The sequence below is a fragment of the Pelodiscus sinensis genome, chromosome 31 (genome assembly GCF_052426305.1).
Source record: "Pelodiscus sinensis isolate ZL-2025 chromosome 31, ASM5242630v1, whole genome shotgun sequence".
Classification (NCBI taxonomy): Eukaryota; Metazoa; Chordata; order Testudines; family Trionychidae; genus Pelodiscus; species Pelodiscus sinensis.
Genome location: NC_143082.1, coordinates 1,753,984 through 1,781,650, shown reverse-complemented (window position 1 = coordinate 1,781,650; position 27,667 = coordinate 1,753,984). Strand labels below are relative to the sequence as shown.

At 45.6% G+C, this 27,667-nt stretch overlaps 1 protein-coding gene across 8 annotated transcripts in view; it reads right to left on the bottom strand.

The window, feature by feature from the left end:
- Nucleotides 1–25,779, bottom strand: part of SMARCA4 (SWI/SNF related BAF chromatin remodeling complex subunit ATPase 4) — a 60,541-nt gene extending 34,762 nt beyond the window's left edge. For 7 of the 8 annotated variants that reach the window (XM_075916157.2, XM_075916160.2, XM_075916161.2 and 4 more), the window contains exons 1-13: nt 25,602–25,779; nt 18,772–18,869; nt 10,645–10,894; nt 9,254–9,386; nt 8,145–8,543; nt 7,416–7,514; nt 6,153–6,411; nt 5,488–5,614; nt 4,566–4,739; nt 3,844–4,017; nt 3,558–3,725; nt 1,090–1,140; nt 395–525 (exon numbers count right to left, since the gene is read on the bottom strand). In XM_075916157.2, the coding sequence (XP_075772272.1) occupies nt 395–525; nt 1,090–1,140; nt 3,558–3,725; nt 3,844–4,017; nt 4,566–4,739; nt 5,488–5,614; nt 6,153–6,411; nt 7,416–7,514; nt 8,145–8,543; nt 9,254–9,386; nt 10,645–10,866 (1,937 nt within the window). In that variant the 5' untranslated portion in view covers nt 10,867–10,894; nt 18,772–18,869; nt 25,602–25,779. Of the gene's footprint in view, nt 1–394; nt 526–1,089; nt 1,141–3,557; nt 3,726–3,843; nt 4,018–4,565; nt 4,740–5,487; nt 5,615–6,152; nt 6,412–7,415; nt 7,515–8,144; nt 8,544–9,253; nt 9,387–10,644; nt 10,895–18,725; nt 18,870–25,601 lie in introns of all 8 variants that reach the window. The other variant, XM_075916159.2, reaches the window with a different exon arrangement.
- Nucleotides 25,780–27,667: the final 1,888 nt, after the last annotated feature.

Sequence of the window (27,667 nt, the reverse complement as noted above, 5' to 3'; positions counted from 1 at the left end):
GTCCCTTTTGCAACAGTATTTCCCCACACAATTTAGCAACTCCCTCACTGCTGGAGTAAGGTTAAAGGAATATTCATTTTCTAAGGATACAACATACTTTTTCCTGTCCTCTGGGACTTTCAAGGTGTTGGGCTGGGCCTATGTTGATATTTTGGGTTTTTCTTGCCTCGACTGGACACAGCCCCAGTCCTGTGCTGGTCTCTGCGAGAGGAAACTTCACTGCAGGGTTAGGGCCAGATTCCAGACCCCCAACCGGTGTACTTGTTGACCCATTTCAGATCACACATGGAACAGGATGTATAAGCAAAGCTGCAGAATGGGTTGCAGCAAATGCGAGGCTGTCATCCTTCTGCCAGAACTCCAGATGGCAAGCTGGGAACTGGTGTCTGCTTACCCTGGGTTCATTTCCAGCCAGGTGTCCAGCTGTCCAGCCTTCGGAGCATCTGTGCCAGTAAGGATTTTACCACTCTCCACGTGGATCACTTTCACAGGGAGATCGCTCATTTGGCTGGTCTCATCCAGAGGCTGAGGAAGCACAATAGATGTACATGTCAGTATTCCACCTGCAATTAAAGCTGCTCAGTGCTTTCATTAAAATCAGTTGTGTGCTACTACACAGCTACTACAGTATTGACCCAAATGAGAAGTAGATCAAAGCTTATGATCTGTTTTTAAAATGTCTGGTTTGCACGGATTAAAAAAGAAACAGACAGCCACGGTCTTGAGTTAGCTGTGACCAAAAAATGTTGCCTGGCAATTGGAGGAATGAATAAAAGAATTCTCTTAATGGGAAATATCTCTAGCTTCTCTCATGAATTTATTTGCAACTAGATACTTGTTAAAAAAAAAAGAGGTTGCAGATCCTTATGTATGTGTGTAACTTTCAGCACTTTTGTTCTACTGAGTTCACTGGAACTGCTCACATGCCTGAAATTATCGATGGATCTCTCTTATGGATCTGATCCCAATTATATCAGATCCCCTTGTAGAAGCGATTGGTTAAGCCTGGCCATATGACCAAACCTCCCTTCCCCGCCCAGGCCCTATTTCTCCCTGCCCCTGCTCTGCCCCCAAGTTTCTTATGCTTACCTCACCATCTGGTCCAATTGCAGGGGTTTGCCCTTCAGCATTCTCCGCCTTCTGAAAGAAAGGGAATATAACCAATAGCAACATACTGGTACGGAATCAAAAATCAAACCCACAATACAAGCACTACATTGAAATGGCATGCTTATAATGCAAGTATCCCAACTCAAAAGAAGGAGGATGGGAAGAGAGGACTCAGTCAAGTGTAGAAGCTGTTCAGGATGGAACAGACTTGTAAATTAAGTTTTAGACAAGAAGTTCTCCAAAAGAGCTAACATTTTAGACCAGTTTAGTGCACTCATGGATTATTATAGTGGGAGTGATGCTTTTGATTACTCCAAAACAGCTGCTCTTCTCCAGTTTGTTTGTTGTATCCATCTCCATAGCATACAAAGCCAGTTAGTAACAATAATTCTGCACACCTTACTACTAGAAGGAAACCAAAATAGTTCTTTAAAGGTGGACAAACTCCATTGCAAATCTCCAGAATAGAAATTCCTACTGTCAAAAAAACAACACTTTAAAATTATTACCAATTCTACCAGCTTATCCCTTTGGACTCATCACATGGTTTTCTTCCATATTTATACAGTGAAAAAACCTCAAAAAACTGTTCTCGGTTTTTTCAACTTCCATTGACTCGATGGCAATTTATTAGGGAAAATTTATGGCTAGTTTTCTGATCTGGTGACTCTCACTAAAGGAGCTTGTGCTGCAGAAAATTTGCAGTGAATTTTCCCAGATAAACTGCCATTAGTTAAATTGTAGCTGTCAGAACAGACCAGTCTTCAGGTTTTCCCCCTTTATTACTATGGAAGAAAACAACATTGCAATTTGGTGATACTTTGTTGAAAAATTAAGGAAAACAGCATGAAGGTTGGTTTTTCATAGAATCATAGAAAACTAGAACTGGAAGAAGCCTCAAGAGGTCAAGTCCCGCCCCTGCCCTCACAGCAAGACCAAGCACCATCTAGATCAGGGCTACTCAACTTTGGAAGTCCCGGGGGCCACAATGATACTCACAGCACATGCCGAGGGCCGCAACTTAAGTGTGGTTGCACAGACATGCAAACATAGATGCAAATAGCTCATTTCACACTGATGGGCATGAATACAAAGATAAATGCAAGACCACACAACACGCAGGCCCCATTTAAGTCAGTGTTGCTGATATTAATAAAAAGCAATATTTACCTGATTTTCACCCATAGGACAGCACTTTTAATGAGCAATGACAGTCCAAGAATTTAACTACTAAACAGTATATCAACAGAAGACCATTATAGTGACCACTTTTTTGTCCTGGCTCCCACCCACGGGCCACGTTTTGAGCCCTGCGTAAACCCAAACTGCATTGCAGGCTGCAAACAAACAGGCCGCGGGCTGCATGCAGTTCACATGTTGAGTAGCCCTGATCTAGATCATCCCTTATAAATGTCTATCCAACCTGCTTTTATCTCCAGTGATGGAGATTCCACAACCTCCCTAGGCAATTTACTCCAGCGGTCAACCACCCAGACAGGCAGGAAGTTTTTCCTAATGTCCAACCTAAATCTCCCTTGCTGCAAGTAATTCCATTGCTTCTTGTCCTGTCATCAGAGGCCAAAGAGAATAATTTTTCCTCTTTCCAACACCAGTTTAGGTACCTGAAAGCTGTTATGTCTCCTCTTTCAGTCTTCTCTTTTCCAAACTAAACATACCCAATTCTTTCAGTCTTCCCTCACAGGTCATGAATTCTAGACCTCTCATCTTTTTTGTTGGTCTTCTCTGGACCTTCTCCAATTTCTCCACATCTTTCCTGAGATGCGGTGCCCAGAACTGGACAAAGTACTCCAGTTGAGGCCTACTCAGAGCAGAGTAGAGCGGGAGAATGACTTCTCGTGTCTTGCTCACACTACTCCTGTTAATGCAGCCCAGAATCATGTTTGCTTTTTTTGGAACAGTGTCCCACTGTTGACTCATATTTAGCTTGTGGTCCACTCTGACCCCTAGATCCCTTTCTGCAGGACTCCTTCCTAGACAGTCGCTTCCCATTCTGTGTGTGTGAAATTGATTGTTCCTTCCACTTTGCATTTGTCCTTATTGAATTTCAACCTATTTACATCTGACCATTTCTCCAGTTTGAGATGCTCTCTCCAGTAGGATAAACTGCTCATTAGTATAGCAGGTTAGATGATGCATTAGGGTGTGTGCTCTGGAGTCACAAGTTCAAACATGGCGCTTGATTACAAGAGAAGCAAACTTGCTTGTCTCACCCTAGTCACATCTATGAAAAGCCAGTCATTATGAACAACAGTGTCTGCTCCATAGACTGCTCCACAGACTGCAAAGGCAGGGCTAGAACAGCTCAGAAACGAGGCATGACAACAGAGACATGTTTGGAGCAATTTCCAAACCCCTGCCTTACTCCAGACCTGGTTCCTATTAGAATCATCAGCTCTATCAAGAAGCAAGCTTAATTGTTAAGTCACCTTCTTTTTCTTTTTCTTCTTCTTCTCCTTTGCCACCTGTGCAGCCTTATGTTGTCGCACCAGCTCGGTCAGGTTGGCCACATACTCGTCCGTCTGCTGGAGTAGATATGCCAAGCGCTTATCTTTCTTCTGATCGATAAGCTTACGGTACCCTTCTTCATCCTCAGCCTAAGGAAAAGGGAAGGTTAGTATCCTTTCATCAGCACGGAGGCTCCCTACACCTCTGAGCTGGATAACAGAGGGTGGAAGTGTGTAAACGGTTTCGCAACCCCATGGGAAACCTCACCATCAACCTGCGCATTCTCTCCTTCTCAATCCTCTCGTTCTCTTTCTTCTGCTCACGCTCAGTGTTAGCATGGTAAGTGGCCACAGCTTTCGTAAGCTTCTGAATTTTGCCCGTGACAGAGCGATGGTATTCTTTGAAATCCTTGGCATGTTGGAGAATGCTATTGAGGTATTCCTGAAGGGACAAAACCATGGCAATTGGGCTACGAAATTGATACACACGCTATGCTGAGGCAACCGGGCTGGGCGGAGAGCAGGCACTTTAAAAGTAAAATTGTTCCTCCGTGCCTGGCTCTGCGGGGGGGAGGGGGAGATTTGACTGGAGTGGGGAGGGGGAAGGGGGAGTGCACTAGGATGGGGGAGGGACTCTCAGGGGGCCTGGGTCTGAGGCAGGGGTGACTGCATTGGGATAGGGAGACTGGGGGGCATGGCTCAGGGGGAAGAGTGGGTGCACTGGCAGTTAATGTGCAGTCCCAAACTGGACAAAGTGGTGCAACTTTTGCTTAACAACTTTGGAGCAGTGGGGGGGGGGGGGTGTCAAATTCATTTAGCATTTTAGGGGGTCGCAGTATCACAAAGTTTGAGAACCCCTGCTGTAAGCCATGCGATGCATGGATTTAGCAATAAAAACCACACACACAAAAAACCACACCCACACACACCAATCTTTTCCTCTCATTATAATTTACTCCAAAAGTATTTAACAGGAAGGGTACAACTTACCTGGTGCTTTTGTCTGCGTTTCCGTTCTTGCTCAATCTTCTGTTGTTTCTCCAATTTCTCTGTGATACGAGCTTCGCGCAGGGACTGCCGCTTGCTACGTTTGTATGCCTTAGCATTCAGTGCGGTTTCCAGGGCCGTATCTCGTCTCATGCACACCACGACTTCCTGACGCAGCTTTTCAAGAAATTCACATATTTTTTTTAAATTCAGTGTGTCATTTTTTAAGTGCCAATGTTTTACATGTCATTAAAAAAGCCAAAAGTAATACGAATCTTTCTGAAGTTGCCTTGGGCAAAAAAAAAATCAAGATGTATGCTACGGAACTGCAAAAATATGAAGTGTTACAGTAGAATTCTGCCTGTGTACACTAAGGGTGAGATTCACCAGCAACAGACCTATTTAGCATCTCAGGCCCTTGTGGGACATCCATTGGGCAACAGCCTCGGGCAGATCCTCTGCACAGGGACAGATCACCCGCTCAGTGGAAAAACAAAAAAGCAAAAAGCTACTTAATCAGAATTTCTTGCATATGGAGTCTCAGAATTGAGATGCTGCCATAGCACTGCATGGCAATGGTTCAGCTAGTCCACTGCCACACCAAATTGGCTCAGTGGTCCATCTCATCAGGCATCTTTTCCTTCTGCCAGGCCAGATCAGTCAAGCAGGAAATGGGATGGACCAATGCACCATCCAGTCCAGTATGAAGGTAAGCTGCCACTTCCACAGTAGCAAGTGAATACAAGGGACAGACCTGGGGGGTCTAGTATTAAGTTCAGTTTGTTTTATTCCAAGCCAGGCACAGACACACACATGCTAATTATCTTATTGCTGTGCAACTTGGACTTGCCTTGCATTACAAAATCTGCAGTGACTGGCTAATTCCTGCTCTGGGAAGGCCAGCTACTGAGAGCCCATAACCTACCTGTCTCTGGAAGTTAAGCAGTCTTAGTGCTTTAAGTTCAATGGTAGCTTTGGTTCTCAGGTCACCAGCCAAAGACCCGGGCAGGTTTTCTAGTTCTTGGATTCGATGAGCAATGCGCGCCTGCAATCTGAGGGGATAAGACAGAATTTTGTAGCTGACAGACAGACAAATTGAATTTAAGTTTGGGCACTTCCACCCTTTTACTGTTCAACTGACAAGACTGTTAAATACATCGGCGCTCTGTCCAGTTTTTTGGGATACCACAGCTCATGTGCGACAGGTTTCTGACAGCTAAGCACAGCTTTGGACCACAGCATCTGAAACATGGTTTAATACATTGGCATTGCAGTAGCATTCCTCTCTGGCATGAGACCGACCTAGGCTCTATAATCAAAAGAGATGCAAAGACAGGCGAGACTGCACAGAAAACCGTAAGATTTCAAGAGTTGTCGAGACAGATTCTGAAGTAAAATTATGCATATTTCTCCTCAATCCTAGGCTATTCTATAAAGTGCAAGTAAACTGGGGCTTTTGTCTGGGGCAAGGGGAGGGCCCCACTGTATTCCCCAGGAAAGCAAAGAAACAAGTGGGAGGATAAAAGGGAAGAGGCAGCCAGGCACTTAATACTAGCATCTCACAACTCCAACAGAAGCCAGAGCTCTTACCTGTATTCCCTCTCCTGAAGGATTTCCACTGGGTCAAGTCCTCTTGGTTTCTGGATCGGCGTGATACGATTCTGCTTCTGATGGAGCTGCACCATGGGGGCAGGCTGGGCGGGCTGCCCAGGTGACTGAGTTTGGGGTGGCATTACAGGAGATGCTGCAGGAGGTACCGCTGGGGGTGCTGGTGAAGGACGGCCAGTTGGCTGAGGAGGAATCAGTTTCTGAGGTGTGCTAGTGGGGGCTGCAGCATTTGCCATTGGTCCTGTTCAAAAACCAAACCAGGAGTGACACCAGGTTGTATATGCCCCCACGCCTTTTTAAACCTTTCAGAATGTCAAGCGGGCCCCGACTAAAAAACTTTCAGATTTGGGTGACTCCAGTTTGGCACCTTAGTAACTAGCCTGATTTTCAGAGCAGCTGGGTTTCACCGCCTCTGGAAAGCAGGACACTCATTTAGGTGATAAGCTTCAGGGATGCAAGTCTGAACAGACTGGTTCTAAGTTGCACTGGAGAGCTGACAGGCAGCCCAGCTACATGGTTCATGGGCAGAAGAACTCTGCCAGAGAAAATGGTTAGAAAAAAAATTCTGCTTTTTCATCTGTCCTGTATTTACTGTACTTTGTAACACAGGACACAGCCATGTTCACCCCATTCTCACCCCTCAACAAGTCATTCAGTCCAGTTTATCCCCCAGCCTCCACTCCTAATTACATTTCACAGCAACCAAATGCAATTCCTTCCACCTAGCTACAAGATGAACTGCATAACTTTGTACACCCATCCCCTATCAAGTGGAAGAAAAATGTGTAGATGCCTGAGCAAAATCCAGCTCTTTGGCAAGATCATTCATTGGATTCTAACCATCTGATCAAAGACATCAGGTGGCTGCCAAAAAGCCCAAAACACTCCAGAGGCTTCAAAATCTGCATTGGAATTAAGTGATCTGTCTGCAGGATCACAAAAGCCAGGTGGAGGGTTTTTACAGAACTAAAGCTGCAATGTCTTCCACAGTCCCCCAGGTGGCAGGGGCACACTGCAGCAGAAACCAAAATCAAAGTCTTCTAGGATCTGCAGCAACTCAGGTGCTGGCTGGAGGAACAAAACAAAAGGCCCAGGAAGTGCTGGTGGCTCAGTCAGTTTTCATTTCAGTATGCCTTTCCTCCCCGTGCCATCCCCAGCCCCATGCTACCATCAATGCTCTAAGGAAGGGATTGCCAGAGAAATCTGTTGTAATTAACCATTTAAAAGAACCCTAGTTAGTCTCACCTTCAGGCCAGGGCTTTGGGGGTGCACCAGGGGGCTGCCCAGGCATTCCTGGGGGAACTCCTGAGGGTCCAGGAGGAGGCATGTTAGGCCCTCCTATACCTGCACAAAGGAGAGCAAAAAACAAGAGGAAGCCTCTCTCTGCAGGTTATTAATCTGCTTGCTCCCTGCATGTAGCTAATCAGAACAAAACCATGCTCCTTCAGTTTCTTAATTAGCATGTGAGACCATTTCCAATCAGCTAAAGACCATGTTCCTGCCCTGGCGAGCTGAGGTCCCATTTCAGAAAGTCTAAACCACATGTCAACACATGACTGCATGATGTGACACCAGCACAGAGCTGAAGGGTGGGAGGTTTCCCACCAGACGTGTGTTCTGTGGGAGGGGTGCTACCCGGAGGCTGGTTTGTGACAGAAGATACAAAACAATGCGACTGGAGACATGGAGCAATTAGGAGAGGGGACTAGGAATGCAAGGGAACAAGAGCAAAGATATCGATGGGGCAAAATGGTCAGGACCTTGAAAACGACAAAGACGCCTTTGCGCATGCACGACCTGACATTATGCAGACCAACATCCCACCATAAACGGATGTAAGGTACCAAAGAAATAAAGGAAGCATGCACGCTTCTCCTTGCGTATGCTATCTCCATGCAGTCAGTCTGTGTGCGTCTGTACCGAAACGGAAGAGTCTTGAATTTACACTAAGGAAGCAACAAAGCTGGCACTTACCATGAGGTCTGTTGTAATTTGGAGGCGTGGGTCCTGGTCCAGGCCCAGGCCCTGTTCCTTGCACTGGTCCTGTCCCAGATACAGAGGGTGGAGGTAGTGTCGGCATTTGCTGCTGCATTCCAGGCATTGGTCTCTTTCCCTGCACTGCCATCTGAAGATGGTCAGGTAAAGGCTGCCCTCTGGCAAGCATCTTATAGGCCATGATCTGAGCTCTTAACTGGTGCAGCTGGTTCTGGTTAAAAGGGGTTGGGCCCCGGTTCTGTTGCCCTAATGCTTGTGGGTCGGTACCATCTAGCGGGACTCCTCCAGGACCAGATGACATCTGAGAGCCAGAGGATGGACCATTAGCTGGAACTGGACTTGATGCATGCTCAGAACCACCGAGTGGAGAAGGGTAACCTGGAAAAAAGGTGCAATTCTATTGCAGCATGCTGTAGCCTTAATACTACAGAAAGGCTGCTGTCATTTTAAAAACACTTCTGGGGGGAGCTAGGTAAGCACTCTTAATGGATGTAGCAACTGCTTTAACCAGGGCTCCCAATGAGAGGAATAGCACCAAACTTGCCTGGAACTAAAGGGTTACAAGAAAACAAAAATCCCATTTGAAGCTTTACAAAGATCTGTTTAGGGAAGGGTCGCAGACATGCTGGTGGCAGTGAAGAGCTGCACGTCTCTTACCTGCTGCGTTCTCCATCTGGTCCCTGCATGTAGATTTATTTTCTCGGTAATAAAACCACCCTCTCCCCAGAGCCACTTGAACCACTGCCATGTCCGTGACAAAGGGAACACAGGAGCACTTTCAGTGGCAGCCGAGGGAATTACAGGACACGGCTGGGTATCCTTTGGGGAACTTTGTGCTGTATGTGGCTATGCCAGAACACCAGATGCCCTTTTGTGTAGCAACTGGACTCGGCGTGGCAGAACACAAGAGCACAGCAAACAACAGATGGCCTTTCACAAAAATGAGATGCTACTACAGCCGCTCACTATCCCACGACAAGTCCCACTGCAACAGGAAACACCACGGAAACTAGACTGAGGTTCAGTCCCCTTTTCAGAAACTGGCTTGCAAATCTCACTCAGGCCCCTCGCCCAGGAGAAACACAGACCTTGAGAATGCTGATCCATTGGGCTTGGAGGAGGACCCATTCCTGCGTGCCCGCCTGGCCTCATTCCCATCCCCTTCATCTGGCTGTACCGAGGATCATCAGTTATTCCCTTCTCGTGCATGGAATCCATTGGCTGCCAAGAAAAAAGGAGCAGTCAATACCTGCTTAAAAATAATTGTGTCACAGGAAAAGCTAAGGCATTCCCGGAGGCAGAGGACACATGGAAGCAAAGAGTAGGCTGCTGCATTGTGTGGTATGGGTTGTACTTAGGTTAGTAGTGTCTGAGGTATGCTGCACTATTTGTTCTCAGTGGTGTAAGTCTGAAGGGTGCCATGGGTATCTCATTAAACAATGTCAGCTATAGCTCTCAGACTAAACCCATTACTCCTTGAGATCTCAGTCCAGTCTCTTGTTTGCAGTCCCCATAACGAGTTATGCCTTAACATAGTACACCAATTTTTCAAACACCCTCTGCATACTGGCGGTGATAAAGGTGACCTTGAGTCAAGTACAAAAATTAGGGGTTCGACCCCTTCTTTCTTTAGGTTGTATGAAGATGGTCCAAAAGGTTTTTTTTTTTTTTAATTTCCTGGCTGCTTATTACAATAAAACGGAGGTCTTCTCTACCCTGGAGCTTAATGATTGGCCATAGAACTAAGAATTCTAAGGTCATAAAAGTTGAGAACTAAAACAAAGAAAGATATTCTTAATCCGATCTGAAATGCAGGGTAGAAGGATGGTTGGTTTGCTTTTGTTAATGTTCTAGGAGTTATTTGAATTAAATGAACAACATTACACACACAAGTTTCAAATAGAAGCAAGACAGTTTTCAGCTCACATCTGTAGAGCACTGCTCTGATACAAAATTTGTATCCGCATGCAATCCACAGAAATAAAGCGGATATGCTTTTCAGGGCTCTAGCTACAAAATCTGAATCTGCATCTATCGCTGAACATAACCCTGCAGATATTCACAAACTACACATCTGAAACCCAAGTGTTCCAGCAAAACCAGAGAAGACTAGGCCTGGCATTTTTTTATATCTTCAAGGTATCAAAACCAAAGTAAACCAACTTTTAAAGAAAACACAACTTTTCAGGCCTTCTGTATCCATTGCCAAGAAACAAATACAGGCTTCAGCCTCATTTCTGTTTCCTTCACAAATCAACTTTAAAGTCAGCTTTGGTCCACCATGAAAGATAAGACCTAGAAAGGATCATATCTTGCACTACATTTTACTTGTTATAGGGAAATAGCATGCTCTAGAAAGTTTGGGCAACTCTTAGTTGTTTCGTTTTATTTGTAATCACTAGGGAAAGAGGAATGCACTGGCTCTGCAGGAAAAAGGAAAGTCCCACTCAAGCAAAGCACAATTACTACCATTGGTTACCTTGTGCATCTGATGCATGTTGTCGGGAGCATAGCCCCCAGACCCCTGAGGTGGTATAGGGTGTCCTGCTGAAGGTGGTCCAGGGCTGGGTCCCATCATACTATGTGCAGAGCCAGGCGAAGGTCCAGGACTGGGGCCCAGCATTGCACCAGGTGATGGCCCGGGTCCAGGAGAAGGCCCTGGGCGAGGCGTTCCTCCCATTGGAGGATCTGGAGTGGACATCTTCAATGGAATTGCTCAGAGTAGTATCCTAGTGCAAGAGAGCATGGCTTTAGATAGAACCGCCAGCGCAAGTCAGTCAATGGCTTAACACCACGGCCAGCTGAGGGCTCGCTTCTTTGAAAGCAACAGGGTCACCCCAGAAAGCCTGAGCGGGTGCAAGAACACTGATACAGCTTTATATATCCATGGCTGGCATGACAAGTTACAGTCACAGAAGACCCCTTGGGACTGTTGCCCAGTTTGCTGATAAAGCCACTGCCACTCACCTTCTTGCTCTCTAGGGCTCCTCACCACCATGTCCTGCTAGACCAGCTCTCCTGGTCTCCCCCAGACAAGACACAGAGCTGCAATAACTCCCTCCTCCCCACGAAGAGCAACTGGGGGCTCATACCACTGAAGGCTTACATTGCACATTTAGAACCATAAACAGTTTCCTAACTTTACATACAAGAACGATGCATACACCAAAATAAGATGTACAGACCCAGCAGATTGTGACATTAAAATTGATAGGTTACATGAGGCATTTGTCCAAAGCAGCTTCAAGTTATGCATATTTGTATCCATAAGACAATTTCATACAGCATTGGGTGGAGGGGAACTCACAACTGGGACACCAGGAACCATGAAAATGCAGTAAATGAATAAATCATAATAGCACAATTTCATTCCACAAAATGGTAACTGACTAAAGTAAGCACCCTACTGTTCAATACACATATCCCTCTTTGAAATAATCATGTTGCCAAAGAAGAGCATGAGCAATGGACACAAACTCAGAAGACACATGTGGGACACTGACCATATACCTGGAAGCATTGGCTTCCAAGCAGCCAGTCTACGGGATTAATAGGAATGCCATAGAAATTATACCAATATACATTAACAGTTTAATTCCTGTCTGCATTTGTCAGAAAGCCATAATACAAACTAGAAACAAAAGATCTGTTAATCCAAGCTCTCTCCCACAACTCCCTGAAGCCAGGGAAGAACTTGCCCCCTTGTGCTCGAGTCAAATTAATTTCCACATTCACCTTGTCTTTAAGGAAATTATTCCACACTTTTACAGGACTCGTTTTCAAAAAAATTTCTGTGATATTAAGACTAAATTTCCCCTTTAATTTCTTCCCATTAACTCTAGAAGCACCCATTAAAACCACCCTCAATAATTCTTCCCTCACCTTTTTTTCATACCTTTCAAATATTTGTAAATAAATAATTACAATTAGCATGGGCAATGCTCACTAAAGGGTCTATTTTCCTTTCAATGTATGTGCTTAATATCCATCAATATTACTGGGTATTATGTATATGCAAAAGAGGTGTTATCACAATAAGGCCTGATGTACATGTAAGATTGCACCATAAAGGTGTGATTTTATACCAATTTTTATTAAATTGGTGCATTTTTTTAGAGACACAAACTGATTTAAATCTTTATTTAGTCTGCATCACTCAGTAAATTGAGTGTTGCAAACTCAGCTGATATAATTTATTGTAAAATGATATAACAGCAACCACGCTAATAGTGGTTTAACAAAACCGTTTTTTAAACAAATTTAAAGTAGTGCAACTTTTGATTTTATAAGCTGATTCTACACAGAAGAAATCATTGCTGTTATCTAATCTGATTCCTGCCCTCCCTCCCCCCCCCCCCCCCCCCCCGATTAATGCAGGAAGGACTTCCTTGAATGTACTGTTAATTGAATTACAGCAGACCTTTTGCAAAATGAAGTTTTCATTTAAAAATGTCTAGTAATGAAGAACCTATTATCCATGGAAAGCAGTTCCAATGGCACAAACAAAGCTCTGTTGCTTCTACACCTTGGTAAGTCATCTATTTTAAGTGAAACTCTGGAATTTACTCCCAATTCAGAACTTTACCCATTCAATATGTGATTCTGAGAGAATCAATATGCTTACAGAAACCATTAATCAATCCATTTAACTCTTGGCAGAAGGCACATGCCATAAAGCACCGGTTTGGCTCAGTCTAAAATGCCAGTATTTTTAAAGGGGTATTTCACTAATACATACCAAAAAACCTCACATAGAAAAACCTGTCACAAAACTTAAACTACAGAAGACAATCTCATGCAGATTCAAATCCAAATCACTAGAACATTTTCAAGATAAGATTGCCAGTCCTGTGACACCAAACCTAAGAAATTGTGTTGTGTGATGGGACCTGCCTAGTATAGACTGCAATAAAATAGAACCCCTCTGATAGCAAAACACTGTCCACAACTATGACAGAATAGCCCAAATTAAAAATGCGGTCTGAAAAACTGTGTGGCCAACCAGTGATTTCAGGTTTAATTTATTTTTCCATTTAAATTAGAAATTCTCTTTCTTAAATAGAATTTTGATACAGTATTTCTAACTAGTAACATTTGCATTAACAACAAAAGCTACCACTACTGAATTTATATATTAAAATCTGTTAAATTCCATGGAAACAGTAGAGCCAAAGTACAGTTTGGAAGAAAGATGCCAAATTACATGTCTGCATATTTCCATCAGAAGAGTCCAGATAGCAACCCTACAATTTCCACAACTGAATTTGCTTTTGCGTATGGCAAAAGATTTGGGTATAAATATATTTAAAGATTCCAGATAGCTAAAGGGAACACGCTCCCTGGTTAATATCAGCCATGGAGAAGAGAACATTTATTGTATTCAGTTTTGATCATACTTCTTTGCTCCCAGCAGTCAGAATGAGTTATGGAGGCAAAACCTGCAGTATCACTGCAGTCTCGCTTATCAATGTAGCCATACTGAAGTTTTTACAGGATATAAAATGCCTAAATATTCACTGCTCAGACCAGATTACAGTCTAACAGATTATGCAAGAAAAAGCTTCACTTGCTTGTGTAATATAAATTAAATTTGTTATAAAAACCCTCAAGGACACAGTGTTATCATTTCTCAAGCTCTAGAGATTCTAAGAGCAATGAGTCTGGGAGAAAGAGGTACACAACCCCCAGCCAGAACCCGGGATCTTACAGTTGTCAAGCTAGAATGAAGCACTTAAATGTTTACAACCAACTGCCACATGGGAAACCAAATCCATTTCTGGATTTCATGCTCTGACACATATTGCAGCTGTGAGAGCAAAAAGGTACCCTAAGTGGGAACTGAAAGAACAGAATGCAAACCTGTTCTCCTAGATCAAGGATGACACATCTCTTTAAAGTACTATATTTGGTTTGTTAAAGGAGGCTTTTTAAATTTGTCTCTGATACATTCATGAAGAGAACAATCCACAGTCTCATCTCTTATTACTTTGCAAGGTGCATTGCTTAAATATTTGAGAATTCTTGAGCTTCTTGTTCTGTGGCAGAAAAATATACTAGTCTTAAGGGATTCATATTTGTCTTTTATGATCAGAGTATTGATAGAGTAGAATGTCAGTTGCTCAATACTAAATGGCAAACAATGTTACTAGATAAGATTCCATTGTTAAACCCTTTCTTATTTTCTGCCCCTTCAGGGCTTCAGACAATCTGTAATGGTTACAGACCAGGCTGAGAGCCTCCTGGGGGCAGATTAGCTCACACCTGCAAATGAATAATTCTCTGCACCTTCCTCAAAAGCATCGGGCACTGCCTGCTACTAGAGATGGGATTCTGGGCTACATGATCCTCGGGACAGATCCAGTCTTATAAATCATATATTCTTCATATATCAGTTTAACTCTAGAATTCAAAGTTCTGCTTGTCAGAGACCTGTAAAAATGTAAGTGTCCCCCATGGTCTCCCATCAGTTTGGGGACGTTTGCTTTAAACTAGGGATGTTAGATAATGGGTAATAGAATAGTCACCTAACCACATGAATTCTTAGCGGTTAGTCAACTATTCTGTAGTCCTCGGGGCAGGGCCAGCAACCAATGCACTCCGGCCCCACTCCCAGGGAGCCCCCTGCCACCCCGCATGGCTGTCTCTGTATCAGAGGCAGACGTGCGCGGTGCCAGGCAGTTTAAAAAACAGTTCCCCTCAAGGACCAGCTGCCTGTCTCCCCATGTTGTTGCCTCTGATACACAAGCAACAGTGCAGGGTGGCAGCAGCCCCTGTTTATGAGGGGTCCATGCTCCCCGCAGACAGAGGCTGCTGGGGAGCGGGGAGGCTGCTGCGAAGCAGCCTCTGTCCATGGTGGCCCGGGCTGACCTCTGGCAGCAGCTCCTGTCCGTCGGGAGCTCAGACAATCTGTGGACAGTGGCTGCTTTACAGCAGCCCCCGTCCTGTTCTCCCCCCCACACTTCGCGCTGCTGCCTCTGATCAAGGAAGGGGGAAGGAGAGGATACGGGAACAGGTGGCACCACGGAGCCAGTTCCTCCCAACACCAGCTCCTGCTTTCCCCCTCCTTGCTGCCTCTGGGAAAAATGCAAGTAGTAAACTAGATTAAGCAATAAGCCTAGGTTTATCAGTTAATCATCTAGTCGACTATTCAGTCACATCCCCATTTTAAACAGGTGGCCCTTTTTAACATAACTGCTATCTTACCAAATTTACTACCATGCTTTAGCTGTTGTAATCAAGCCTGAAAGATATGAAGGTGGTCAGAGTAAGCAGTTCTGCTTGATATTTATCAAAGAGTATTCTGATAATTGCTGAGATAAATTAGACAAATTCGTCTAATTGAGAAGTGGCTTTCCCCTCAATTAAAACTTCAAGCAGACTGCAGCTTCCACTTGCTGTTGTATACAACCTGACTAATTTCCACTCCCAATTCATCTGATGAAGTGAGTTTTACCCACGAAAACTTATAGTTGTTAGTCTCTAAGGTGCCACAGGACTGCTCATTGATTTTGAAATTACCAACTAACACAGCTACCCCATGAGACTCTAATAAGAGATGAAAATTCATTTTGTAAAAACTGGACCAAACTTTGTCCTCAGATGTGTTGTGTCCAGAGGGAAAATGTTTCTTATTAGCTGCAACAGGGGTTTGAAGAAACTAGAACTTTAGAATCCCATATTCCTTGCCTATGCCCCCGTTCACCTTCTGCCCTCCCTCATCTTACTATTCCCAGTGTCACCTAATAATTCTTGGTCACAAGAGGCAATCACTAACTCATTTTTACCTAAAGGTGCGTGCAGCACTTATTACAAGGCACAAAGAAGTCTGCCTGTATCATTTCACTCTCACTTTCTACTGACTCTACTATGAAATCCTAACCCTGTACTTATTTCTTGTCATGATGTTATAAGATCACAAATCTGACTTGATTACAGAATTATATACAGACAAAAAATTAAAGGAGTGATGCATGGTTTTGATACAAACAAATTAAGAAAATGGAAACTTAAAAGAATTCCAGATTTTAGTTTGATATAATGAGGCTTGGCAAAATTTGATTAATCATTTCAGCATTGATGGTAATAATTTATCAATATATTCGTCTATTTTAAGCATTTTTTCCAGTTTTTAATCAATGTAGATTTCACAGTTGTGGGAATTGAGGGGGTCAGATAATTATTTAATGATAGTAGATGTTCAGATTCAAAAGTTAAAGTTTCATAACCATTAAAAACACAAATGGCCAAACACTAGAAGACTTACCTGGCATTGCTTGGGTCCTTAATTTTTGTTTTTTGGAAAATAAAATGGTGGGGCTGGAGATGAGGGGTTCAGGATGCAGGCTGCCCTGAGCAAAGCGGACTACCCTAGCCCTCTCTCACAACAACAGCTAGAGGACAGGTGAGAATCGCCTCTTCATGGCAGCTGCAGAAGGCATAGCTGGGGAATGGGTGCATGTCCCCCAGCTTGGCAGGTCCAGGTTTGTCTGCCTCCTGTGCTCCCCAGCCAGAGTGAGGAATGCAGCAAACTGTGCCAAGGATGTAACAGTGTAGTTGATCAACCAATAAGCAAAAGCTTATCGGTTAATGCTACAGACTACATGCATTCTCCCCACCCCTGCCAGCAAATTTTTTAGCAGGCTGGACAGCAGCTTGGCTCAGTCCTGGCTTGCAGCGGGTCCAGGACCTACCCCTGCTGTGGCTCTGCATTTGAACTGTATTAGGAACAAGGAAGATAGCCTGGCTCAGTTGTGGCTCATGCTGGGTCCGGGAGCTCAGGTACAACTCCCCCCCCCCCCCGGACATGGGCTGCTGCTGCCACCCCACACTGCTGCCTCTGTATCAGAGGCAGCAATGCAGAGTGACGGGGAGCTGTTTTTTAAACTGGCTCCCCTTGTGGACCAACTCCTGCCTGGCACCCCATGCTGCTGCCTCTAATGGATCCTCACTGTTGGTTTATGTATATGCAGTGAAATCATATACATGATTTTATCAGCATTTTTCCAATGCAAATCTAATCCTTTCAATCCTGGACATACTGGAGATTTCCTTGTCAAACATTCAGATTTGAGCACAAATATGAGTCACTATTTTTAAAAAATGGATGTTTAGTCACTGCTGTCATTGGGAGCAAATTTACCAACAGCACTAATAAACACACTAGACAGTGCCATAGTGTTTACCCCTGCCCATATTCAAGAAGTTTGGGTTTCAGTTAGATATTTATAAATTCATATGCCATAATTTTTCCTGACTGTAAAAACAAATCTGTTCCTGATGGCTGGCCATCCACTTACTGTAGATTTTCTTCCCTGTAAAATTTTTCTTCTGTGTGAATGGTCTCACTCCAATAGAATGGCACACATTTTAGTATATTATGGATTATTTTCCATTCTAAAAGTGCCTCTTTCATTAGGATTCTGCTCACAGAACAGTTATCAAGCAGTAGAAAGGCAGGCAACAAGGCTTAGAATACTCCCATTCAGAACAAAAGCAAAGCAATATTAAATAACCTACCCCTAATGTTCCTGAAACCTTTGGATATTTTAAGTTTTGGACTTAGTTTCTTTCTTTTGTGTCCATGTGAACACACTTAAGTGGTTAAGTTCCTGCAAACAGAAACTGCATTTGTCAGTGGCACCTATTTTCACTGTCATGGAATTAAGAAGTTGAACAATGACAGCTGTATCTCTCTTCTGCTGGACAGAGCAGCCAACTGATTACTGGGAGATTTACTTGTTTAAAAAAAGTTACATATTTAAAATTACTTGCATCCAGTGACTGACTTTCAGGCTTTCATTTGGAATGTTTAAGTCCATGATTTATTACAGTTTTTGTTCATCTGTAGATGAGTTTCAGGCATTTGATTCTAGACTCTTTCCACTCTTGTTTCTCTCCAGTCTTCAGAAATTGGTATGATTTCTGAAGACATGTCACTGCATTTTCCTCTTCTGTCTCCTTTAAAAAAAAAAAAAAAAAAAAAAAAAGCCCTGCAATTCTCCCCCCTCTCCAACAGCTAATGGAAAGCAAAGAACAATTAAATGTCTCATATTGAAACAAAAGAAGGACAATACTCAATTACAGTACCTACAAAAGACTGAGACCTATTCACTGCAGGAGATTCATAGCTTGCAATCGCTGACCTGCAGCTTACAAACACAGTGAAATTTATGAAGGGACATATTCTTTATTGGCACAGTTGTAAGTTATGTATTTCATTCTCTTGCTGTCAACAGATAATGTGATCTGCTGGTTGATTTCAAACACATTCAAGGACAAAATATTGCTTTGAGCAACTGCACTAAAATGAAATGATGCTGCTGTACTTCGAGGAATATGGATGTAATTTAAGTGCTCTCGCTAGAAAGGAAATCTGCTCTTAGAACCAACAAAGGAATCCAAAAGACCTGAAGTGACACTATAGCTCTGAAAATGCAGCAACACTAAGATTCTCTCTCCCCTGCGTTATATGCTCTTTAAACACATATTTAACATGACTAAAACAGCTGACAGTAGAAAGTGGAGTAAGTAATGTTTCAATAAATCATTATTAGAACTCACCTCTGTAGCAAAGCAGAGATGAACAAGACAACAGCCCAAATCTTACCTATGGACATTGAGGTCTCTGATATCTCACAGCCCAGAGTCCGTGCAGTGACGAGGGAGGGGACTGAGGTCTCAGGATTACTGGTTTTTAATCCAGTGCTGTAGAAGAAAACTGATAATTACTATTCTAGCTGAAATGTGTGTTTCTCTAATAAACAAGTCTGCTTTGTCAAGATGTAAAATGAATGGCTCATCTCCTTTCCATTTTCAAACACTGTAAGAACTGGTGCATTTCACTCGAACAAGTTTTGCAGGTGGAGAGCCAGACACTTAAAGTGGGCTACTGAATATTTATATAATTTGTCTTATATTCCTCTACATGGGAAACTAATAATTGCTGCACTCAATGGACTGTAACTTATTTGCCTGTTAAAATACAGAAAAAAATTATTCTATGGGAAATGAACAGTTCTAGGTATCTTGAGATTTACTTTTTTGCATTCTGGTTACGAATACAGTAGAATAGTTTCCTTGTCCTCCCCTGTCTGTCTGTCTTAGTTTCTAAGCTCTTTGGGGCAGAGATCACCTTTTGTACAGCACCTAGCACAATGGGGTCTTAATACAAATAATAAAAACAGTCACTCCATGAAGAACACAACTGTCACTCTGACCACATCACTCCCCAATTTGGCTGCATCTGCACAAGGAGAAAGTGATTTTTGAAACCAATATTATATTCCCAGTACTGACAGGGCAGCTATAGCTTAACGCTTGTGAGCTGGTTGTGGAAACCCTAACTGGGGAGCTAATGAGGCGGTGTGGCCTAGTGGACAGAACATTGGAGTTTGGACTCATGGAACGGAAGTTCTACTGCTAGCTTGTCAATGTCCTGCTAAGTGACCATGAACAAGTTCCTCCCCACCACCTGCCTCAGTTTCATCATCTGTAAAATGGGGACAATGATACTGCTCCTCCTTTCAAATCAAGGAAAAGCACCAGCTCTTACTAGTGAAGAGGTCTAACCTCCAAGGCCCAATACAACTCTCCCCCTCCCTACTTATCCACTCTGATCTCATCACAACCCACACCCTACATTCTACCAGTGATGCCAGTGTCAATTGCCACTTGTTCACTCTTCCCACAAACACCTCTTTCCTCCCTTATGCACAGATCACCACTGTTTTAGTTTCTATGCTCTCCACCCACTACAGAGAGATACATACACTGCACACTCTTCAGGGCAGAGACCACCTTTGTTGTGTATTTCTAAAGTACACTTTGTAAAGACAATGATAAATATTGTTCAGTGAGAGCCAATGCTTTGTTCTGACCCTGACGGAAGGCCCTGGTGCTAGTCTAACATAATGAGGTACAGCTGAGCAAATTCAATATTTATTGACATGAAAATGAACAGAAAAATTCATACATTTTATTTCAAACGTATATAGGTGACTGCCTCCCACTCCCCCAGCCCTTCATAGAATCACCATCTTTTCAGATACGCAAGGATAAGGGACAGTTCTGTATTTGTCCACAACCTAGCACGGCTGAGCTCTCATTAGACCAAGACCTCCAATGCTAAGGTAACACAGATAACTCGCATTGCCTCAACAAGGATTAAAACTAGTGATGTGTGTGAACATGGTTGTTAAAGCAGCAAGGATCTCACATCTCTCCCCCTAAAATACATCTTATTAGTTCATAGCTGTAATTTTTAAAAACACTCATTTTTGTAATTGTTTAAATGGTTAATTGATAAGCATAAGCTTATTGACTGCCATAATGGTAACATGACAGCGCCTGACCCCCCTCCCGAGGAGCTGGCTACCACCCTGCGCTGCTGGCTCTGTATCAGTGGCAGCCGGCTCCCGAGGAGAGGGCCCAGCAGGTGGGAGTCAGTACACACCGGGAGCTGGCTTAAAAGCCAGCTTCCAGCACACACTGGCTCCCAGAGAGCCTGCTAGTGCCCTATACTACGGGCTCCTAAGGAGCGGGCTGACAGTGCACACTATCTGCCAGCCCTGCTCCCGGACAGCCAGCTGCACTGCAGGCTCTGCAATACAAGGTGGGCTGGGGAACCTCAGGGCCTGGAGCCCGATTCGGCCCCTGAGATTCAGGGTCCCTCTAGCATTGGGAAGCCCATGCTGGCACTCCAGGCCCCACCACAGGGCTGGAGCACACAAAATCTACTAGGCTTGGCACCCATAGGCTCTGGAGTAGGAGGGGAATGTCTTTCTGCTTCTCAGCTGGGGGCCATGTCAGTGAGAGGTTTCAGTTTTTTCGCTTTGTGAGGCCCCTGACTGATTTTTCTGTGGGTTTGTGGTCCCAACCCAAACAAGGCTCCCCAACCCAGCATAAGCTTTATACTGCACAGCCCACAGCATGTAACCACTAAGATTTTCAGCGGCTACACGGTTACCTAATTAACTACTTTTTAACATCCCTAATCTTAACACACACATAATATGGTTGAAATTAACAGTTACCACTGTGGATAGTAGGGATGTGAAAGTGTAACCATGTAAATGATTCACTGATGAGCCTGGGCTCATTGGCTAAATGCAAGGCTCTAGGTATGCACACACCAGTTCCCTGGGAGCTACCTGCTGCCTCACACTGCTGCCTCTGTATTAAGAGACAGCAGCGCAGGGCAGCATGTGGGAATGGGTATGCATGGAGAACTGGCTTAAAAGCCAGCTTCCTGCATACAGCCGCTCCCATGGAGCTGACTTCTGCCCCATGTGTAGCCGCTGAAATTTTCAGTTGGTTACACAGTTACTTAATTTACACACATTTTAACATCCCTAGCGGATAGTTCCCTCAAAACTTCTGTTCAATGTGCAGCAGCAGTCATAAAGGCTAATAGAACGTTAGGAACCATTAGACAAGGAATAGATCATCAAACAGAAAATATGCAGCTGTATAAATCCATGATAATTCGCCTCCTTGCATACTGTGTGTAGTTCTGCTCATCCCATCTAAATTAAAAAATTGCCTATCTCCTAGAACTGGAAGGGACCTTGAGAGGTCATTGAGTCCAGTCCCCTGCCTCCGCAGCAGGACTGAGTACCATCCCTGACAATTTTTGCCCAAATCCCAAGATGGCCTCCTGAAGGATTGAGCTCACAACCCTGGGTTTGGCAGGCCAATGTTCAAGCTGCTGAGCTATCCCAACCCCCCCAAAAAAGATACATTCGAATTGGAAAATGAAGGGCAACACAAGTGATTAAGGACTGAAACAAATGCCATACAAGAAGAGAGACAAACAAAAGAGTCTGAAAAGGGACAACTAAGAGAGGGGAGATTTGATAGAGGTCTGTAAAATCATGATAGTGTGGAGAAAGTGACTATTTACCTTTTTATATAACACAAGACCTAGCAGTTGACCAATGAACTTAATAGTCAGCAAATTCAAAACCAACAAAAGGAAGTACTTCTCCACACAACCCACAGTCTACCCATGGAATTTCTTGCCATGGGATGCTGTGCATACCAAAAGTATAAGTGGCTTCAAAAGAGAATTAGTTGAGTTCATGGAAAAGGCACTCCCCAATGACTATTAGTCCCACAGTCAGAGATGCAACCCCATACTCTCGCTGTTCCTAAATTTCCAACTCCAGAAACTGGGACTGGATGATGGGATGGATCATTCAAAATTGCCCAGTTCCGTTCATTCCCTTTGAATCATTGGCACTGGTCACTGCCAGAGACATGATACTGGCTAGACAAACCACTGGTCTGACCCAGTACTGCCATTTCTAGGTTTTTAATTATTTAGTCTGAAAGAAAACTTTGCTTGCTTAAAAAAATGTTACTGTTTTATTTTGTTAAAACTACACTTTTGCAATTTTAACAGTTATCTGCTAAAGTAACTTTTATAGATAGACAGAGCAAATGGGAGCAGAATGCTCATTACTGAGGTGGGGAATAAAAGTCTTGGGAAGGTTTAAAACCTTTGAAAACCTTTTTAGCCCTGAACAATAAAATACAGACACATTCTCTTTCCTTGATGTTCATCCTTGAATTAAACAAAGGACAAGATCTTCAGAGGAGTCTGACACCCAAATCCCCACAGCTATGTGAAAATACCAGCTGCAAAGAATAAGGAAATATGCCACAGAAGTCTCACTTGGGGATGACCTGCTTCTTTCACTGACTCTGCTGTGATAAGCATGCTCCACTATGCTGAAAACCCAACCTGTGCAGAAAGGTAATCAAATATGCTACAAGACACTTAAAAGCCACTCATTTTAGATGATCTTAATGCAACTCATGAATTTTAAAAAACAGCTGCACAAATCCTTTAATTATATCTCCACTTCTGCTTCTCTTTAGATTCTGATATTTGAAAAAGGAAAATATAAATTATTTTAAACACAGAAAATTAACCGATTTTCTCCATTAACTTGCCTATCTCCTTTCATATTTTAATGGAAAGAAGATTAGCAAAGCAGTCACCGTGATCTGAACATGCTACATACCATTTATCTGTCATTACACAGAGGGACGAAAGCAAAAATGAATGCAAAACGCATGAAGATACAGTTTACCAATCAAAAAAAGTGAAAAACCTGAAGTAACCCTCCCTGCACATTTCAAATCTGTCACGCTCCTCTATCTCTGAAGGAGACATACAGCAAATTGGGTTACACTTTAAAATAAAGATGATGCCAAGATATTAGGGGCAATAAAACAATTATGAAGAACAGAAATTGAGATACTTAGGGTAATGTATCACTCGAAGATGGGAACAAGGGAAAATTTGTAAAAAATATTTAATATTATTTAGAACTAGGTATTATTAAATCTATAGTTAAAAGTCTCAGACTTCAACTATGCTTACATTTGGGTCAAGTTAACATACAGCAAAACCTCCATCATTTCAAAATATGTAGCATTTTGTAAATGTTTAATATTAAAAGATACTTTTTATATGAATGATCATCAGAAACACCACAAAAACAAGTGTGCAAGACAATGTTTAAGGAAAGTTGTTAAAAACCTATTACAGTTATACAAAATACAACAAAGAGCCTCTGCCTTAAAACAATAGACTACATTGTTAACTGATTTGTGACCATCAAAGGCAGCACAAATTTGCCCCAAAACAGGAGATGAAAGAGAACAGTTAAAACCCTCCATTAGAATATTGGGGCATCAGTAAATATTCCCTTTATTTCCAAATGATTTCTAATGAGAAGCTGTGTTACATAGAGACCCATTCATATTTAAATGTGCTTTGTGTGTCAGGAAACCATGGGGGATGCTCTGAGCAAGGGGGTGCTTATTAATAGGCTTTGAGAGCAAATCCTCTTTAAAACATCATCACCCACAAATTCATATCAATGAGCTGAGTGGAATTGAGGCAATTTTTTGCACCTCCTTTCCCCAATACATCTGACAGCGGGACTTTGCATGTGGAGCTGTCTGTGGTTATGTGCCTATTTGATGCAGCAGCTAATCCTGCTCCTTTCAACCTCCCCCCACCCCCAGCACATGAGAACCTTGGTATCTCTCCAGGAAGTCAGAGCCTGAGCAATGAAGTACTCCTAGGAGAGAGAATTTATAGACCTTCCTGCAAGCACAAGTGATTGGCTTCTTCTTGTGGCTCTGTCCTGAGCAGGTGGAAAATCTGAACCTTTCCCATAATAAATATATGAATGGGTAGGGAATCCAGCCAGGATGTTGTAAGCCTGGGGAATCTAAGGCCAACCCCCTCAAATCACCAATTCTCCAAAGAAAGAGAAGGTGGGAGGAGGGTCCATAGCTCTTGAGAATAGAGTAGAGCAACTCCATGGGCTAGAGAAAAGAGATAGGAAAACACAATTCCTTGGGACTGGGCAGATGATGGTAGTGTGGACAGGATCCACAAAATGAGGTACGGAAATGGGAGAGGGGGATATTGATGTGGGAACTAGTTTAAACAGGATAGAAGATACTTATGTTGAACAATAAGGAGGAAGCACCCCAGCCTAAAGAGGGAGATGCTGAGGAGTAAGGTAAGGACAGCTTTCTTGGGTGGAGTGGGATGATAGCAAGGTGGAAGCAAAGAGATTCTGGGAGAAAGGGGGCAGGAAAGAGGCTGATTAGCAAGGGGGGGGCACAACCCCTTGGTGGGGAAGTATTCTGGGAAGAAAAGAGAGGGCTGTTAATGAATTGGGGTGACTGGAAGGGTTGATGCTAAAGGATAAGGGCAGCATGTTTGAGGAGGGGCAGATGCTGATGGAGGGCCAGAGCCCCAGAACGGATGGAAACGCAAACAGGGTGCAGTACATCAGGGATGGCGTGCTCATGAAAGGAGAGATGCTCATGGGGGCAAGTACACCAGAAATGAGATGATCACGGGGGGGGGAGCACTGCCATCCCCTATCACCCCCCGATCCCAGGGGCATCATCTGAGCATCACCCCTCCCACATTGCCCCCCCATCCCTGGGAGGTGGGGGAAGAGGGATGCTCAGGGAGAACACAGCCCCAGGGATGGGGGCATGATGGGGCCAGTTCTCCAGAGACTGGGGGGGTGAGATACCCAGGAGGGCCAGTGATCCAGGGGTGGGGGCGGGTGAGGGGGAGCTGTGCCCAGGGGATGGGGGAGGGGGGGCCGCGATGGGGCCAGGGCCCCGGGGATGGGGGAGGGGCGAGGGGGAGCTGTGCCCCGGGGATGGGGGAGGGGCGAGGGGGGAGCTGTGCCCCGGGGATGGGGGAGGGGCGCTGCTCGGGGGGGCACAGCCCACGGGGGGGCAGGGAGGACGCTGGAAGGGTCCCCGCGCGGGGGGGCGGCCGAGCTCTCGCGCAGGGAACGTCGCGGAGGCCTCTTGACCCTGCCGGGCCGCCGTAGCCCCCCCCCGCCCTTCCATTCAATGGGGCGCCGGCCGCCCCCTCCCCGCGCTCACCGTGCCCGCCCCTCGCGGGGCCGCTCGCGGGCTCCATCCCCACCGGGTCGCGTCGCGGCGGGACAAAGGAGCCGCCGCTACTGTGCGAGCGTGAGGGAGACGCGGCTCGAGCTCCCCCTAGCGCGCGCCCCCGCGGGAGGCAGCAGCGCGCGCGCTCCCGATCCGGCTCCAGCGCGCGCGCGGGGCGGCAGCCTGGGCCAATGGGAAGGCCCCGGTGGGGCTCGCGCGCCACCGCCCGCCCCCTCCCGACCCTGCCTCGCCTTGGCGTTCGCGTCTGCGTTCCACAGCCAATCAGGGGCGTTCGCGCTCCTCCCCTCCCTCGGGCAAGGTGGGCGGCGCGCCAAGCGCCCTCCTCCACTGGGAGCACAGCTGACACGCGCATCGACCAATGGTGTGAGAACGACCCAAGCTAACCCCGCCCACCTTGGCGGCGCTGCAACCAATGGGCAAGTACCTCTGGCTGGTCCCGCCCCTGCCTGCGGCCGAGAGTCGTCGCGATCAGCCAATGGGAGCTAAGGAAAGCGGCTCGCGCTCACGCCTTCCAGCCTGCCGCAGCCAATGAAGCAGGGAGAAGGAAGCGTTCGAGCGGTCGTGGGCGGGGATAAGGGGGAGGGGGCGAGCTGCGTCCGCGCGTCCTTGTGGCGCGCGCTGGCGATGCGAGCCGCCTCCTCCTCCCCCCAACCGGCTGGAAACCGCCGCCGCGGCCACGCATGCGCATTGCGGGCGCCACTGCGGCGAAGGGGAGGGAACTTCGAAGGTGGAGGGGATGGGCAGGGGAAAGTGAGGGGAGGGGCTCAGGAGGGGGGTTCGGGAGGGGGAGGGGGTTGAGGGAGGGGCTCAGGAGGGGGTTCAGAGGGGGAGGAGGGGGCTGAGGGGGAGGGGGGGAGGGGGCTCAGGAGGGAGGGGGAGGGGCTCAGGAGGGGGAGGGGGCTCAGGAAGGGGGCTCAGGAGGGGGGAGGGGGGGAGGGGGGGGAGGGGGGGGCTCAGGAGGGGGGGGCTCAGGGGAGGGAGGGGAGGGGGGGGGGCTCAGGGGGAAGGGGGGGGGGGGGGCAGGAGGGGGAGGGGGTTGAGGGGAGGGGCAGGAAGAAGGGGGGCTCAGGGAGCCCTTAAGGGAGAGAGCTCAGAAGGGGAAGGGCTGAGGAGGGGGCCATAGGAGGGGAAAGGGGGTTCAGGGGGAAAGGAGAATAAGGGGCTGATGGGCAGGGAAAGCTGAGGGCACAGGAAAGGGAGGGTCTGGGGGAGGAGGAAGGGGGCTCAGGAGGTGGGGGAGGAGAATGGGGGGCTGATGGGCAGGGAAAGCTAAGGGGGCTCATGAGGAAGAGGGGACAGTGGCCAAGGAATGATGGAGGAAGCCGGTGGGATGGGGGCTGAATGCTGATAGGAAGGGCATGATGAGACAGGAGCTGGCGGTTCTCCTGGGGCAGGCACTGGCAATGTAGGCTAGTGAGTGGGCCACACAAGTGGGCTGCAAGATTGTTTAACCAAGATGGTCTCCCAGCACTTTTGCTAACTGCGTACCTAGAATTTAGGAGGTGTGCCGAATGAACCGCAGCAGCGCTTGGATTGGATGATTGGATGTTCATAGCGCTCACTGTCAATGTTATGTGCAATCAGCATGCACCTTATCTCGCCCTTGCTTTAAATGTGCGACTTTGGTCATCCCAATAGAGAAAAAACTATGCCGGCAGAATCTGGCAACCTTGCACATGAGCAACACCAAACACAATGTCCTAGGGGCCACACATAGAGCCCTGATGGGCTGCATATGACCCACAGGCTGCCCATCACTGTCAGGTCTCTCATGCAGTCTGGAGGAAAAAGGGGTTTTCTTCTATGTCTACACTGCAGGCTTTTTGTGCAAGAAGTTTTTGTCGGAAGACAGTGTAGGCTTCTTGCGCAAGACAGTGTCCACACTGCAAAAGTGCATCAAAAAAGCAATGCACTTTTGCGAAAGAGAGCGTCCAGACTGCCTGGATGCTCTCTTGCAAGTAAGCAGTGATTGCTATGGACAGGATTGCCACCAGGGCACCTGTGCTTTTTCCTCCTCCCTTTTCTTGTGCAAAAAA